The 16,602-nt window shown below is 44.6% G+C and overlaps 1 protein-coding gene across 1 annotated transcript in view; it reads right to left on the bottom strand.

The window, feature by feature from the left end:
• Positions 1-16,602, bottom strand: part of LOC115092335 (amine oxidase [flavin-containing] B-like) — a 112,197-nt gene that overhangs the window by 51,717 nt on the left and 43,878 nt on the right. The window contains exon 3 of the mRNA XM_029603125.1: positions 16,034-16,171. Coding sequence (XP_029458985.1) covers positions 16,034-16,171 — 138 coding nt within the window. The remainder of the gene's footprint in view (positions 1-16,033; positions 16,172-16,602) is intronic.

Genomic DNA, 16,602 nt, shown 5'->3' with positions numbered 1-16,602 from the left:
AATGTATTATCTACTCTGATACCTAGATCTCTTTCTTGGGTGGTAGCTCCTAATATGGAACCTAATAACATATAACTATAGGATGGGTTATTTTTCCCTATATGCATCACCTTGCGCTTATCGACGTTAAATTTCATCTACCATTTAACTATTCTGAATAATTTTGTATCATCTGCAAATTTGATTTCCTCACTTGTCGTATTCCTTTCCAGATCATTTATAAATATATTGAAAAGTACAGGTCCCAATACAGATCCCTAAGGCACTCCACTTCACACTGCACACCCCACTCCACTGAGAAAATTGTCCATTTAATCCTACTCTGTTTCCTGTCTTTTACCCAGTTTTTAATCCACGAAAGGACATCGCCACCTATCCCATGACTTTTTACTTTTCCTAGAAGCCTCTCATGAGGAACTTTGTCAAATGCCTTCTGAAAATCCAAATACACTACATCTACCGGTTTACCTTTATCTACATGTTTATTAACTCCTTCAAAAGAGTGAAGCAGATTTGTGGGGCAAGACTTGCTTTGGGTAAAGCCATGCTGACTTTGTTCCATTAAACCAGATAAAGGTCTGCACACGATGGAAGCCCACACATACTTACCCACGGACCAACTCTTAGTAAGCTGGAAAAATGCCTGTACACGATGGAAGCCTGCATGCACTTACCCAGGGACCACCTGTTTGTGATCTGGGTAAACGTCTGCAAGCGATGGAGTCTGTGCATTGTTCTAGCCGGGTTGAGGAGAAATATTTTCAGACAGCCCAGTCAGTGTTCATCCAGGTAAATGGCTTTGAAAACTGCCATCTGTGTGTCATGAGAGCCCAGATTTAAAAAAAATTATTATTTGAGAAGGCTCCGCTTTTATGTCTTTCAGTATATTTCTGTCTACTCGCTCCTCCATATGCTAGTAAAATCATATTTTTTATTTTATCAACGGAAGGACACCTGCATCATGAAATTCTCATTGCCCCAAACACAGCTAAAAAGGAACAGAAGAATTTATAAGCAGTGTGCTCTTCTAGCAAACAGTTTCATAAATGGAATCAAACGTATTGTGTGTTACTGACCAGATTAGAATATCTTAGAAAAAAGAGAGAAAGTGAAGGCTTAAGTATAGCAGACATGAGGATGTCCCCCATTGCCTCCTTCTGGGAAAAGAATGGATTCCACGGGGATCACCTCTGTTTTGCGGTTAGACTTGGGAAAGGAAGAGAGGGGAGCTGGCTATGAACGAAGTGGAAGATTTTGTACCCTCACCTACCCAAGATGGCAGAATTCAAAGGAAGAAAACGAGCAAAACTGTCCTGGATAAGGACTGATCTTTCACAAGCATCATGCTCTCTATGGCTGCCATCTAGGACGTATCCTTGGCTGTGTGGACAGGAATAACTGGGTAGACTGGATGGGGCAACTGGCCTTTTTCTGCAATCATCTACTATATAACTTTGTTACTATATGAGCAGGGCTGGATGGTTTGCCCTGCTTGGGGATTTCAGTTGCTCCCTTCAGCCAGCTAGGTGCCTATGATGGAGAAGGAGAAATGGACGTAAAATCCTCCTTATACAACATACTTTGTTCAAACATTATATATTCTGTGACTCCCACCCATTTCTGTAAGGAAAATTGCAATCCATAACACGAGTCAGAGACGAAAGCACCTTTTAGGGTCAAGGGCAGTTACTCTTATGATAGAGAACATAACCAAGAGGACTATCACACCTAGAATATATAATAGAAAAACTGAAAACATAACTTTTATTTTATTGCATTATTTGATCATTGTATTTTATTGATGTATTTTGATTTGTTTATTTACAGCATTTATTTATAAAATGTATAACCTGCTGATCCCAAAATCTCAGCAAGGAACAGAGTAACATACACAATTCCATTGTCATAAAAACAAAAACACACAAACACAGTCCATAACCTTGCCCAACTAAGTCTACCCAATACTAAAACAGAAGATTATTGTGTTTTATTGATATTTTGGGATTTTAGTGAGTAATTTATTACTATGATCTATTTGGATTATGATGATGTATTTGATAATTTTATCCTGTTGTAAATCACTTTGGGTTGCACTTTTGTTCAAAAAGGCAGTCCAGCAGATGTTCTGCTGCTTACTCCAGGACTGTTCTCCTCTTTGACCTGCTCACCTCAGCAGCCCAGACTACACAGCTGCCATCTCACCAGGGAAGACTATGGAAGAGGCCAGCGTTAGAACAAGCCACTCAGTCAGGCCAATGCAATATCGGCCCACATTAAACGGGCGCTCATGATTGAGTGCCTGCTGCCTTAATGCACGCCAATCCACCTCTTCCAGGCGCCTGATTTAATATTTAAATTGGGTGCCGCATTAAAAAGGAGGCGCTAGGGGAAATTGTACACCCCTAGCACCTCCTCGGCAGCGGGCACCCAGGAGAGGTGGCTGTCAACCGGTTAGGAAAACGGACGCTCAATTTTAGAGTACAGCTTGTTAATTGAGCATCCCTTTTCCTAACCTAACTGCCAGCACCCTTAATTTATTTTTTTCGGACATTCTAATTTTTTAGTTCCTCTGACTTAATATCACCACGGTATACAGAAAAGCAGTATTTTCTGCTTTTCTGTATACTTTTTGGGCTCCTGCCCAGGGCAGGCGTTAACTTTGAAGAGTGAAAATGTGTGCATTGGGCACACTTTTTTTTTTTTTTTGCATCGGGGGGATCAGTCAGATAATCAGTCAGATAATAACCTCATCAACATACATTTGCACGTGATGAGCACTATTTCCTAACAGTGCGATTGGACGCACGTTTTGGACACGCTGACCCCCGGTTTGCATCAGGGGTTATGGCCGCGCGTCCAAAACGCGTGTCCAGTCGCGGTTGAGCCATGCACTGTGACCAGCGCTCGGTATTGCATCGGCCTGAATGTTACTTCAGCAAGACAAGCAGCAGGTTACAACCCTAAATGGCACCAGGCAGACTGGATGGACTATGTTGGTCGTTATCTGCTGTCATTTTACTATGTTACTAAAAGCAAATATAGTCCCTTCTAATGCTGTGATGAGGCAAGCAGGCTTCCTGAATTATTGCTTTTATGGCCTGACAAAATCCAGTCACTCATTTCTGGACTTTTGGCTGGGAACTTGGAGTCTGTTCTCCCATACGGCAGTGCTGACACTGTGCGATGGGGCCGGCCTGCAGTATGACATACCTCAAGGCATGAATGACAGAGTAGTAATTTCTTGCTCTACCTCATAATATCCCATTAAGGCGATTTTTTTTTTTTTTTTTAACATCCCTTGTGCTAACCTTTAAAACAAAAGGGAAATGCTACTTGTTCATTGCTCAGTGGTTGTTCTCCCTTTTGGAAGATCTTTCATTGAAAGAGAGAAGGCCTGCACCTGTTGTTGATTCAGATTTTTTTTTTTTTACAGCTGCAAAAATACAAAGTTTTAGGAAACAGACTTGTACACGAGAGAAGACTGAAAAAAAAATAACCGTGGTGGGAAACTGAGGTTCTAAAACTTGTTCCTTAACAGGCCCGGCAATAGGCGCGCTGAGGCCCAGGGCAGAGAATAAGGAGCGGTCCCCAGTCAGTGCCGGGTAAGCTGAAGCTCTGCCTCAGGTTTGCCAGGAGGGCTCCTGGGGGGGTGGTGGGTCCCTGGGCGCTGGTCCTGTTGCATTCCACCCCCCCCCCCCCACCCCATATGCCGGCACTGTCTCTATCCAATATCTTCTTCCTTCCCTCCCTGTATCCCTTTGGAAGAGTACAGCCTCTGAAAAGTCCCTCTGCAGGCTGTGGTGCCAATTATTGGACTCACCTAAGAATTATCCATAAATCCACATCAGCTTACCAGACACAGATGCATTCTTCAGATGAACCCACTGGGATGGGGCTGAACTAGATGGACCCATTTGGTGTTCATCTGCCATCGTGTTTTATGTTCCAATGAAAGGTTTCAAATCCAGCAAAGAATCTAAGCTTTTTGCAGGGCCAATACAACTACTAGAACTCTTCACTGAAGCCACCAAGAAAAATGTCCTTAAAATGGCACTTCCCCACTAATAAATGCAACTGTAGATCGCATGGAAACCAACGCTTAACTCATAATGCAGTATATTTAAGATAAAACATCTCTTTCCCAATGGCAGCTCTGTCCTTTGCCAGAGAATCAAGAAGCACAAAGGGGATGAACCTGCAAAGTGAAAGAAGAAAGGTTTGCTGTCCCTATGTTCGGAAACCCTAAAGTTGGCTAAAATTGCCTTATTGCAGTCTGGAAGAATTCCTTGTAGCATAGACTTCATTGAGCATTTTGGAATGTTACGCTGGGAATGTCCTATGTCACTGCTCCAACTGGATGACGTAGACAGGACACAGACTGTACATCAGCGCTCCTCAGACCTGTTCTAGGGACCCCCCAGCCAGCTGGGTATTCAGGATATCTACACTAAATAAACAGAAGATAAATGTGCATATGTCGGGAAGCCAATACAAGCAGATTTACTTCATGCATATTCATTGTGGCTACGCTGGGGTGCCCAGGACAGTGTGACAGGTTCTACAATACATGCTGAATGAATATGTACTCAGTGATACCGAGCAGAAGGAATATATGCATATGTAAACGTGCTACTGATTATATTGTATTTTCTTAGCTATTTATAACCTGAGATCTTAGAGCGTTCTCTCCTTTCATAACACTTGTGAATGCAGTCTAGGTCCTCAGGATACCCCAGAGAAGGGCAATTAGTTTTGTACTATTGTCCACTTCACAGCCCTCTAAGATACTATATCCTTGAAAGAAATTGTGTTCTTAACATTACAAATTGAATGTGCTACTTTTTCACTGGCACTTTTGCTTCCTTGCTGAAACCGGCTGGGTTTATAAATGTATAGTCCCTCCAGGGCTGGTGCAAGGTGATTAGGCGCCCTAGGCACCTCTGCTTTGCATTGCCCCCCCCTCCCCCCCTCGGTCTCGCCGACATCCCCCCGGTGGCAACCCTGACTCCTACCTCTCGCGAGCAGCAGCGGCAAAGAGCAGTGGAGATTCGAATCCCCACTTCTCTTTGCCGTCACCGCTCGCACCCCCTAATGGTCGACGCCCTAGGCCTAGGCCTAGCTCATCTAGTGCTTCCGCCAGCTCCGAGTCCCTCCAAAATATCCAAACTCGAGGACAGCATTGGGCAGCTGATTTGCAGATCCCGCCCCCACACCTTCCCTACTCAGAGCTTCAATGGCACAAAACAGATTGTGGTCGCTTGCTCCTGAACTCCCCCCATCCAAAAACTGCAGACAAAAAGAGATGCCAGATTTAATATCAGCAGCTTACGTAGCAGGTAGAAAAGCATGCGCTCATGCTTGATGATGTGTACGTGTACTCCATTTATAAATATTTCTAAACCATACCCCATAATGCCCTCTGTGTACACGTGTGCTTTCCTGCATGCAATGGCAGGGTTATCGTATCCTACTCCCACTCTTCTGAGTGCTCGCTTATCATGCGAACATGCCGATCTCACATGCATGCAATCCCCGCTTAAGTCTTTGAAAACCCACCCCCTTCAGTTATGGAGAAAAATACACATTGGAAGCCTGGAGAAATTCCTCCCTCTCCAGTCACTCCTGCCACTCTCTGTTTCAGGAAGTGGGGGCACCACCTCATGAGCCTTGGCTATCCTCATCCAGCTCATCCTATTTACTTTGTAAACCACTGAGGAGCGTCTCTTAGGGAAGGAGAACTCTGAAAACGGGAGCAAAATTGTGATAAAACTTTCTATTCCAAACAAATGTCTGTGTGTAGGAAATAAAATATTTGTGGGCACCTAGGAGTAAGAACCAGAGGAAGATCGTCAGACGAATGCAGCCAAAAGCAATCTGGATTTGGAGTCTGTTCAAGTTCTAGCGATCTGATTTTTGTTGCCCTTGGCTCTTGATGGCACAATTAATTGTAATCAGGGCTGGTGCAGGGTCTGTAGTGTCCTACGCAGTCCAATGTATCCCACCCTGAGTTGAATGTGCCCCTCTGACAGTGGTAGATATATAGAATTATGGTCTCCCTCTTATGCTGCTTTCTCTCTCTTTCACTCTCTCTCTTGCTCGCTCAAATTGCACATACCTTGTTGCACAAACCTAGCAAGTGCTCTGCGACTGCTCTTGTCCCTCCTTTCACATTTTGAAAATGTTGTCCTTGTGTACCCTGGCGGTGCCCACCTGCTGACACCATGCTAGGCGACTGCCTAGTCCCACCTAATGGTCTTACCGGCCCTGATTGCAATCACCACGTTTTTCCTTGATTTTGCCATATTTTCTTGCATTCGTTTTAACCTGCCCCCTGCACTTTACTAGCTTTCTACATTTTTGTTCTCTGGGATCCTGATAATGAGTGAACCTGCTCAGGCTCGCCCTCTGTAAGGCTGAATAGATAATGTGGGAAGCTAGCAGCACCGGCATCTGAAGCAGGTCCAGCGTTAAAACAAAGAAATACCCAACAGATTTGAAAGGAATAGGTCTAAATACAGATCTTCCATTTTATGACTTTTTTTGTTACAATTTCCTAATAGCTCCTGCTATGGCTGCAGATCTTGTACAATTATTTTAAGCTGAGAGCTTCCCTGGTAGCTCAGGTGGGGTTGCTGCGTGCTGCTTTGCACTGGGTTCAGATCTCCCATCCATCAGGTCTGGTCGGGCCTGAGCACGCTCCAGAGATGACCTGCTCCAGCCGCTATTTTGGTGGCCTCTGCCAGCCAATGAACAGGACATTTGAAGGAGGTAAACCCCCTCTCCTCTCCCAGTCCTCAATCCTTGACATGCCTCAGAGGTGCCAGGTGACCCAGTTCAAGGAAGGAGACGTTATGCCAGGGCTGGATCTCTGACAACCCCATCCTGAGGCATTCTGATAGCTGCAGCGCTGATTTCACATGGGAAAAAAAACCTCCCAAAAAAACAGGTCTACAAATCCCAGAATGCACTGTAAAATTCAATAACCAGAACTGGTCAGAAGTCTCCCTCCTTGGCTGGGGTCTCCAGGCAGCTCTGATACCGTGTGGGATGGTGAGGAGTGGTGGTTGCCGCTTGGGAGGAAAAGGGGGGAAAAAAATCCTTCAAGTCTTAAAAAATATATATATATACTTCTATGGATTGAACTATGATGACTGAATTACATAAATGGCAGAGATGCAGTCAGCGCTACACAAGCACAGGAGACAAATCCTTCTTCTCTACCACTTATCCGCTGAATCCATCTGGACTTTTTATTAAAAGAGAAACACTGAACACCACAGCATTAAAACTGATTTGCAAGAGACATGCCAGTTGGGAAGGCATTAACCGGCCCCCCCCGGTCACAAACTAATCTACTCCGTTGGCACAAAGAACAAAGCGCAGGGACATCAGACAGAGAGGGACTCGGAGGACATCACACACTGCACCACTTAAAAGCAACACAAACACAGAGAGCTTCTTAAAGCCCCTCTGATTTGCCAAGTTGCTGTGGAGATGAGGGCAGAGAACAGCCGAGGAGCCGAGCAGCAGCAGCTATTCAGAAATGCATCCCTGGGAGTGTTGCTTCAGCTGCGGCAGCCTGAACAAATGAAATGCAGGAGTTAGGTACAGGAACATGGGAGCCCATGGAAGGACAGCAGGTCCACTCCCCCCCCCCCCCCAGTGCCACGGTAATAACCCAGGGAACAGATTTCCACAGTCCAAGCCGCGCTACGGAGGCACCTGCGCCCCCTCTCGACGCGCTGCTTCTGTTGGTGGCAGCGTCCAGGGATCAGAGTTACCAGCTGGCTCCGTCTCCAGCTCATTGCATCTCTCAATGACTGAGGACTTTTCTTTCCCTGGTCTTACTAGCAGATTGGACTTCTCGGAACCGGAGATTGCAATCTGATAATCCTCCCACTTCCTGGAACGAATTTACTAGGACAAATGAAGTGCAAAAAAGGAAGAAGAAAGGAAACAGGAATCTGTAGGGGTTTTTTTTGTGTCATTTTGGACTGGAAACGACATAAAATGAACAACAAATGTTGTTGGTGCTTTTTGATGTCATTTTAAAAGGCTGAACCAAAAAGTAATAGTGGAGCTAAGACATCCACATGAACTAAAAAAAAAAAATACACACAATTTCTGCAAAAATGTGCCGCCACCCAAAGATTTTTAGTATTTATAAATTAGATGGAATTGGTATCAGTTCACGCTTGTGCTCAACGTTCAATCTACAGTCTCTTGCCCATTATGGGCTCCAAGCTGTTTCATGCGAAAGCACTACCACTTACATCATTTAACCAGTTCCACCTTACCGCCCTGTATTTTGACACTGTCTTTATTCAAAAACCATTACAAAAAATTTTTGTTCTGAGATTTCTTCAAAATAGCTTCAACACTTCACTTCTAGAAATATCCAAAACTGAACGTAACTATCAGCGATTAGATGCTCCTTTGGTGGAACAATGTTTATGCACAGGTCACTCTTTTGATGATTTACGGTTCTCTGTTTCAGCGCAGATGAGGACAAATGTACGTGGTGGTGACCGGGATAGGTGTTTGGTGCAACGTGAGAAGAAACAGATTTTTAAATTACAGGGTCTGAACAAGGAAGCCGACTGGACCGTATTTTTGTAACTGATCGGCAGCATTCATGAGTGTGGGGTGCATGTTTATGGTTGTGTTTTTCATTGATCAGATGAGTAGGTAAACCAACTTTTTAAAGGGAGTGGATATCAGGGTGTTTTGATAAAGCTAAGTAGAGCCGTACCTGGCTTCACAGGTATGGGGCACCAAGGTGGGGGGTAGTTTTTTCCATGTGCTGATCTGTGTTTATGGATTGCATGAAGTTGTTCGAATATATTTTGTTGTGCCTTTTGTTCTAACTTCTTCAACTTACCCCAATGCAGGCGGATGTGAACCCCAAAACATTGCAAATTTGGGTAATTATTGATAAGCGAGATCACTTCAGGGATTCCTGTATGGGTCTTTAATTCAGATAATGAACATACAGTGGGTGTGCAGTGTATTAACTACACACCGAGGACTGAATACACTTCTTCACAGTCAGTTCAGTTTTGTATATTTTTAGAAGTGTTGAAGCTAATACCAATTCCATCTAATTTATAAATACTACATTTTTTTTTAATGTGGAGGTACTTTTTTGCACAATTTTTTTTGGATTTTAATGGCTGCACATGCCCAGTGATTGCTGGAATTTAATGTATACACTTGTAGACCACAATTCCAGAAATAAATCTGTTCACAGTCACTACACTGGCTCCCTATCCACTTCCGCATATAGTTCAAGCTTCTCTTACTCGCCTACAAATGCATTCACTCTGCAGCTCCTCATTTCTCTTCTCTCTCCCTACATTTTTCCTCATGAACTCCGTTCATCAGGCAGATTGCTCATCCATGTCCTTCTCTTCCCACCGCCAACCTCCAGCCCCAATGCTTTCCACCTTGCTGAGCACCGTGCTGAGTCCATGCATCATGCTCCCTCTCTGGCCATTTTCAGATCCAGTCTAAAAACTCTCTTTTTGAGGCTACTTTTAACAACTAACCACTGTTAGTTGACTTGTTTGTTGTGAATATTTGTGTTGACCAGATTGTAAGCTCCATCCTCTAACTTTTAGGAATCCTCAGTGTTTATCCCATGCCCATTTGAAATCTTACACTGATTTAGTCTTCTCCACCTCCTCCATAAGGGCATTCCAGGCATCCACCACCCTCTCTGTGAAGAAATATTTCCTGATGTTGGTTCTGAGTCTTCTTCCCTGGAGTTTCATTACATGCCCTAATTTTCCAGGATTAATGTTAGTCTAGGGGCGGAAGCTGAAGTTCCAGTGCTGGGACCTGGAGTTGGGATTTTAAGTGCAGAAAATATGGGGAGCTGGTTGAAGGAGAGAGGTGAGAGACCCAACCCCGCTCTCACCTGGAAGGAACGGCTGAAACACCTTTTAATCCCTGGAACAGCTGCGGGCCCCGGGATTCGGGACCCAGAAAGAGGCGAGCCGGCGAGCCAGTGACGTCAGCGGGGAGCGCTGGCTACTTTAAAACAAGCAGCTGATGGCGCACCACCGCCGTCGGCGCACACTGCCTAAGCCGCGCGCTCCGTAAGGGGTGCGTGGCTTGGTCCGGCTTAGGCTGGCAAAGGCGGGAAGGCGTGTCCCCCTTTCTCCCTGGAACTGGAAATACCACAAATCTCCTTCCTCAACATTATACTGGACTAACTACAGAAGTGTGAGTAAGCCCGTTACCTGTTTGGGTTCTTCTATTAATTCTATTATTATGCCTCATACGAAACGTAAAGGGAAAGTCAGGCAGGATGCCTCAACCCCTGCAAGGCTAACTCTGATACAAACAAGGCTAACAGGGTATTACCCACTAACAGAAAATTTGACCCCAGAGAGCCTGGCTACAGTTTTAGGCGAGGAGCAAGTGTCTATACTGTTGGGCGATGTTAGTCTCAGTCCTGGGGCTCCAACAATTCCTGCCCCCCCAAAGAGCAATGCGGCTATCAATGAACCAGGCTCATCCAATATTCGGACTGCGTTTTTTTGAGATGAGCCCATCTGAGGAGGTTCTTGAGGGAGCAAGGCCTAAAGTAGTGGGTGGATATGATCCCACAATCCATCTGGGGGAGCAAAGAGCTGGAAAAAAGTCGGGAGAAACCGACGGGAGATCTGAATCACTTGGAAGGAAGGACTCCTTTTCTCCTTTGGGGAATAATGCTAAACAAGATCTAGTAGAAATTCTGACTTTATCATCCACTCCAAATGCAAAGTCTGAGAGCCCCAAACAGATTTCTTTAGAAATGTTGTGGCAAACAATGACATCGTTACAAAATAATATTGTCAACTTAAATGCAAATATAAAAGAAATGCAAAATGCTTTGTTGAGTATAAATCCGTTGGTTACTAGTAATGGTGTAACGTTGGTGAAGGTAGAGGAAGAGATTAATTTAATAAAGAATGTACAGAGTAATATAATAAAGGGGGAAACTGTGTTAACTAGGAAAATGGAGAATTTAGAAAATTCAATTCGTTATTCAAACTTGAGAGTAGTTAATTTTCCTAGATGTAAACTGATTTCCCCCAAAGAGCAGTTAAAGAATTATTTTACTGAAATTTTGTTGATAATACCAGAAAACCTTCCCTTGATTATTAATGCTTACTTCTTAGGTGAGAAGAGCCAAGGGCTGAATACTGATCAGGAACATCAAGAGGCTGCTCTAAATGTAACTGAATTGATAGAAACTTCTTATAGTGCTCAGGTAGAGAGTAGAGGTACCCTTTTGGTAAAATTTTCTCTTTCAACAGATAGAGATAAGATTTTAAAACTTTTTATGTTACATAGGTCCTCCCTCTATCTGGGGCAAAAGATATGGGTTTACCCAGACGTAGCCAAGGAGACTCAACTTAGGAGAAAGAAATTTATAATACTGGCCAATTTAGCTAGAACCTTTGGGATAGATTTTATAATTTTGTGCGAGCGCGTACTTTTGTTCGCGCACCAGGCGCGAACAAAAGTACGCTGGATTTTATAAGATACGTGCGTAGCCGCGCGTATCTTATAAAATCTGGGGTCGGCGCGCGCAAGGGGGTGCACATTTGTGCAACCTGCTCGCGCCGAGCCCAGCGCGCGCTGCCTGTTCCCTCCGAGGCCGCTCCGATTTCGGAGTGGCCTCGGAGGGAACTTTTCTTCGCCCTCCCCCCACCTTCCCCTCCCTTCCTCTACCTAACCCACCCCCCCCGGCCCTATCTAAACCCCCCCTTACCTAAAAGCAGACGTAAATCTGTGCGCGCCAGCGGCCTGCTGGCGCGCCATCACCCGACCCAGGGGCTGGTCTGGAGGCCTCGACCGTGCCCCCGGGCCGGCACCATGCCCCCGGGCCCGCCCCCGCAACGCCACGTCATTTAGGACACGCCCCCGACACGCCCCTTTTACAAAGCCCCGGGACTTACGCGCGTCCCGGGGCTCTGTGCGCGCCAGCGGCCTATGCAAACATAGGCGCGCCGGCGCGCGAGGGCCCTGCGCGCGTAAATCCGGCCGGATTTACGTACGCAGGGCATTTAAAATCCAGCCCTTTGGTATCCCTTGCAAGTGTATTATGCGAGTGGGAGGAGTAAAGTATATTTATTATGAGGCTGAACACTTAGAAAAGTTCTTAGAGGAGCATAGAACCCAAAAAGAAGAGATAGGAGTCCCAAACCAAGAATAATTGTTGGTAAATTAACAAAGTCTGTTAAACTTCTGTAATTTTAAATAAGGACTTCTTTATTTTATGTATTCTTGCTTGTTCAGCTCCCAATATTGGTTTAGTAGCTGGTAAACAAGTGAAGATTGTTATGAATGAGTATTAAGTAAAAAATTGTGTATGAATCTTGTTTTCCTTAAAAAAAACTCTCAATGCTTGTTGTTGAGATTTATATAACGTTTTGATTTACTTTGTAAATTTAAATCTATAAATAAAGAATTTTAAAAAAAAGTGCAGAAAATATGATTTTCATGTGCAAGAATGGCACATATTTTATGCACATAAATCATATTTTACATGTGCTAAACATCTTACACACTTTTCGGGGTTGTGAGCATTTTTAAACTCCCGATACATTAGCATATCATTAGCTTATTCAATTGGGAGCGTAAACATTTTTTCGCATGTGCTTTAAGAACATGCCATACTGGGTCAGACCAAAGGTCCATCAAGTCCAGCATCCTGTTTCCAACAGTGGCCAATCCAGGCCATAAGAACCTGGCAAGTACCAAAAAACTAAGTCTATCCCATGCTACTGTTGCCAAAAATAGCAGTGGCTATTTTATGTCAACTTAATTAATAGCAGGTAATGGACTTCTCCTCCAAGAACTTATCCAATCCTTTTTTAAACCCAGCCACACTAACTGCACTAACCACATCCCCTGGCAACAAATTCCAGAGTTTGTGCGTTGAGTGAAAAAGAACTTTCTCTGATTAGTTTTAAATGTGCCACATGCTAACTTCATGGAATGCCCCCTAGTCCTTCTATTATCTGAAAGAGTAAATAACTGATTCACATTTACCCGTTCTAGACCTCTCATGATTTTAAACATCTCTATCATATCCCCCCTCAGTCGTCTCTTCTCCAACCTGAAAAGTCCTAACCTCTTTAGTCTTTCCTCATAGGGGAGCTGTTCCATTCCCCTTATCATTTTGGTAGCCCTTCTCTGTACCTTCTCCATCGCAACTATATCTTTTTTGAGATACGGCGACCAGAATTGTACACAGTATTCAAGGTGTGGTCTCACCATGGAGCGATACAGAGGCATTATGACATTTTCCGTTTTATTCACCATTCCCTTTCTAATAATTCCTAACATTCTGTTTGCTTTCTTGACTGCTGCAGCACACTGAACAGATGATTTCAATGTGTTATCCACTATGACGCCTAGATCTCTTTCTTGGATTGTAGCACCTAATATGGAGACACTGCACTGAATTTCAGCACACACTTGTACTCAGCTTATTGCTTCAGTTCCAAAATCAAGTCAGCAGAACTGCCACCAGTGACTGAAATTCAAAAGGGCGTGGGCTAGACACAAAAGATCCCTAGTGACTAGAGGATGAAATTGGAGAGACAGGGTAACCGGTGGAAAATATTTGCATAACTGCATGAGGGTAACCTGCACGGAGCAGCAGTTATTACCCTTAACAGAAGGCGTGGTGGTAACCTGCACAAAGCAGCAGTTACTACCTTTATCAGAAGGCATAATGGGTAACCTGCATGGAGCGGCAGTTACTACCCTTAACAGAATGCATGAGAGTAACCTGCACAGAGCAGCAGTTATTACACTTAAAAAACACATGGAGGTAACCTGCAGGGAATGGCAGTTGCTTCCCTTAACAGAAGGCATTGGGGTAACCTGGAATGAGTGGCAGATACTACCCTTAACAGGAGGCATGGGAGTAACTTGCACAGAGTGACAGTTACTACCCTTAATAAAAGGCATAGGGGTAACCTGCAGGGAGTGTCAGTTAAATAGTAACACAGTAACATAGTAATGATGGCACATAAACACCAGATGGCCCATCTAGTTTGCCCAGCAATCTGTCCATGGTAGTAACTGCCACTCCGTGCAGGTTATCCCCATGTTTTCAGACACGGGTAGTACTATCCTTAACAGAAGGCATGGAGTAACCTGCAAGGAGTGGCAATTACTACCCTTACCAGAAGGCATAGGGGTAACCTGCAGGTAGCAGTAGTTACTACCCTTAACAGAAGGCATGGGAGTAACCTGCAAGGAGTGGCAATTACTACCCTTAACAGAAGGCATGGAAACCTGCATGGAGCGGCAGTTACTACCCTTAACAGAAGGCATGGGGGTAACCTGCAAGTAGCAGCAGTCACTAACCTTAACAGAAGGCATGAGGTAACCTGCAAGTAGCAGCAGTCACTACTCTTAACAGAAGGCATGGGGGTAACATGCATGGAGCAGCAGTTGCTACACTTAACAGAAGGCATTGGGGTAACCTGCAGGATGCGGCAGTTACTGCCCTTAACAGAACGCATAGGGGTAACCTACAGAGAGCAGCAGTCACAACCCTGAACAACTTGCTGGGCAAACTGAATGGACTAGTTGGGTCTTTATCTGCCGCCATTTAATGTTTTACATGAACAGACCAGACTGGCTTATGGTCTTTATCTGCCGTCCTAACAAATGTTTCTGTGTTTGAATAGAAGGATAAACATGGGAGGAGAATTAAAAGCAGGAGCAGGTCTTCCTATTGCTTTTACATGCAAGTCCTAATGCAGCAGCAGAAGCCAACAGCTAATCCAGGAGGTTAGTGATAAGTTCAGAGATGTTTGATTATTGATCTGTTGATGCCTTCACAATGGCAGACAGAAGAAGGAGCTCTCAGCTGTTTAAACGGTGGTTTTACCTGCTTTGTGCCTCTGCTGGGAGACCAATGCAGTCCTTCCAGGGTTGCCAAGATAACAGACTATGAAGTACTGAAAACCAATTGACAGAGCAAACAGCAATGGGAAAACCAGGGCAGCACCTGTGCAGAGGTCCTGTAGTTCCAGCTGTCAAAATGGCTCCCTCCACACAGCAGTGTTTTTGACTCCTTTCAGTGTGGTTAATTCATCTGGTTTTACTAAAAAGTAGTTAAACTTATAAACTTTTCAATTTTTGTTTGTGCTATCCACCCGCTGCATATAAAAAAACACCTTCCAAGCACGACAATTTCTCTCCAGATTTCAGTGCTGATGCATGACAGGTCCCCTGCATCCTCCCCAGTCCCCGTCTCTTCCCACTGAGCCCAGTTACTCTCAGCGAGGCTAACCCTGTTGGATAAAGCCTTGCTGCAGGATCAGAGGTCAGCTGGCCTCATGGCTTCAGAAAGAAGTCTCAAAATACAGAGGCGAGTGTCTTGTTTTCATTATTCTCTGATGTTGTGTGGCCATTGAATTCCCAAGCTCCCACCACTGGTGTGAGATCCTTCTGCTGTCCTACAGTAGCAGGATCAGCCCCTTCGCCTGAAGTGCCATGAAACCACGGTCCCTGCCGCTGACCAGGACACCACTGTCTGCTTTCTATGCTCTGTTTGGGGGGGGGGGAGGGGGAGACTAAGAGGTAGATATTCAAAAGCCATTTAGATGGATAACTGAAAAGTTATCCAAATGGCTTAGCAGTGATATTCGGCAACATATCTGGCTAAATTTTAAAATTCTAGCCGGATAATTCTTTATCCGGCTAGAATTTTGCCGGATATGTTGGAGGTATTTCTGGGGCGGGCGGTAGGCGTTCTAGCGAGGAGCAGAGTTAGCTGGTGAACTTAACTGGCTAACTCTGGCCATGCTGCAGGCAGGTGTAAAGTTAGCCAGATATACCTATCCAGCTAACTTTTAAGATAGCCAGGTATATAATTAGCGGTACTGCTGCTGCACAGCTGAATATCCCAGTTAAGTTGGCCGGATAGATGTAGCTGACTAACTTAGCCAGCTGTTCAGCAGCTGAATATGGACCCTTATAAGTCTTATCATGAAACAGGAGGCTGCAAACTTACTTTGACATGGTGGACAAGGCGTTGCACTTCGTTCACTTTGTAGTTCTCCACTCCAAGTTCCTTGGCCAGCCGCAAGATTCGATTCTGTGTAGGTCCCACGTACGATCCACCGAGGTCCACGTACTTTACATGTTTGTTCTGTTTAAGGGTAGAAAGGCAATGTGAAAAGTATTCACAAGATTATCCAGTGAAACCCATGTCAGCTAGATGTGTTTCTGTATGCTAGGAAAGCGTGCACTCAAACTCCCCCTAAGTGCGGATCAGGTTACCTTCTGGTTGGGTAGGAATTTTGGAAGTTGCAACTGTCCCAGCAGGGTTTGTGTGTGTGCAACTAAACTAGAGTCCCTGATTCTGACATAAAAGTTTTCAATTAACCAGAGTCCCTGATTCTGTCTTATAAAAGCTTTCAATAAACCAGACTCCAAGATGCCTAATTGGAAGGCATTAGAAGATGAGCACAGAGCCTGTTAACCACCAGGAAAAAAAGCTTTTCAATGGATACAGTAAGAAAACAGCCTCACCTTCAAAAACTGGGAAGAGAGAAGGGAAACACAAGAACTCAAAATAAC

The sequence above is a fragment of the Rhinatrema bivittatum genome, chromosome 5, assembly GCF_901001135.1.
Source record: "Rhinatrema bivittatum chromosome 5, aRhiBiv1.1, whole genome shotgun sequence".
NCBI lineage: Eukaryota > Metazoa > Chordata > Amphibia > Gymnophiona > Rhinatrematidae > Rhinatrema > Rhinatrema bivittatum.
This window is presented reverse-complemented; position numbering and strand designations above follow the sequence as displayed.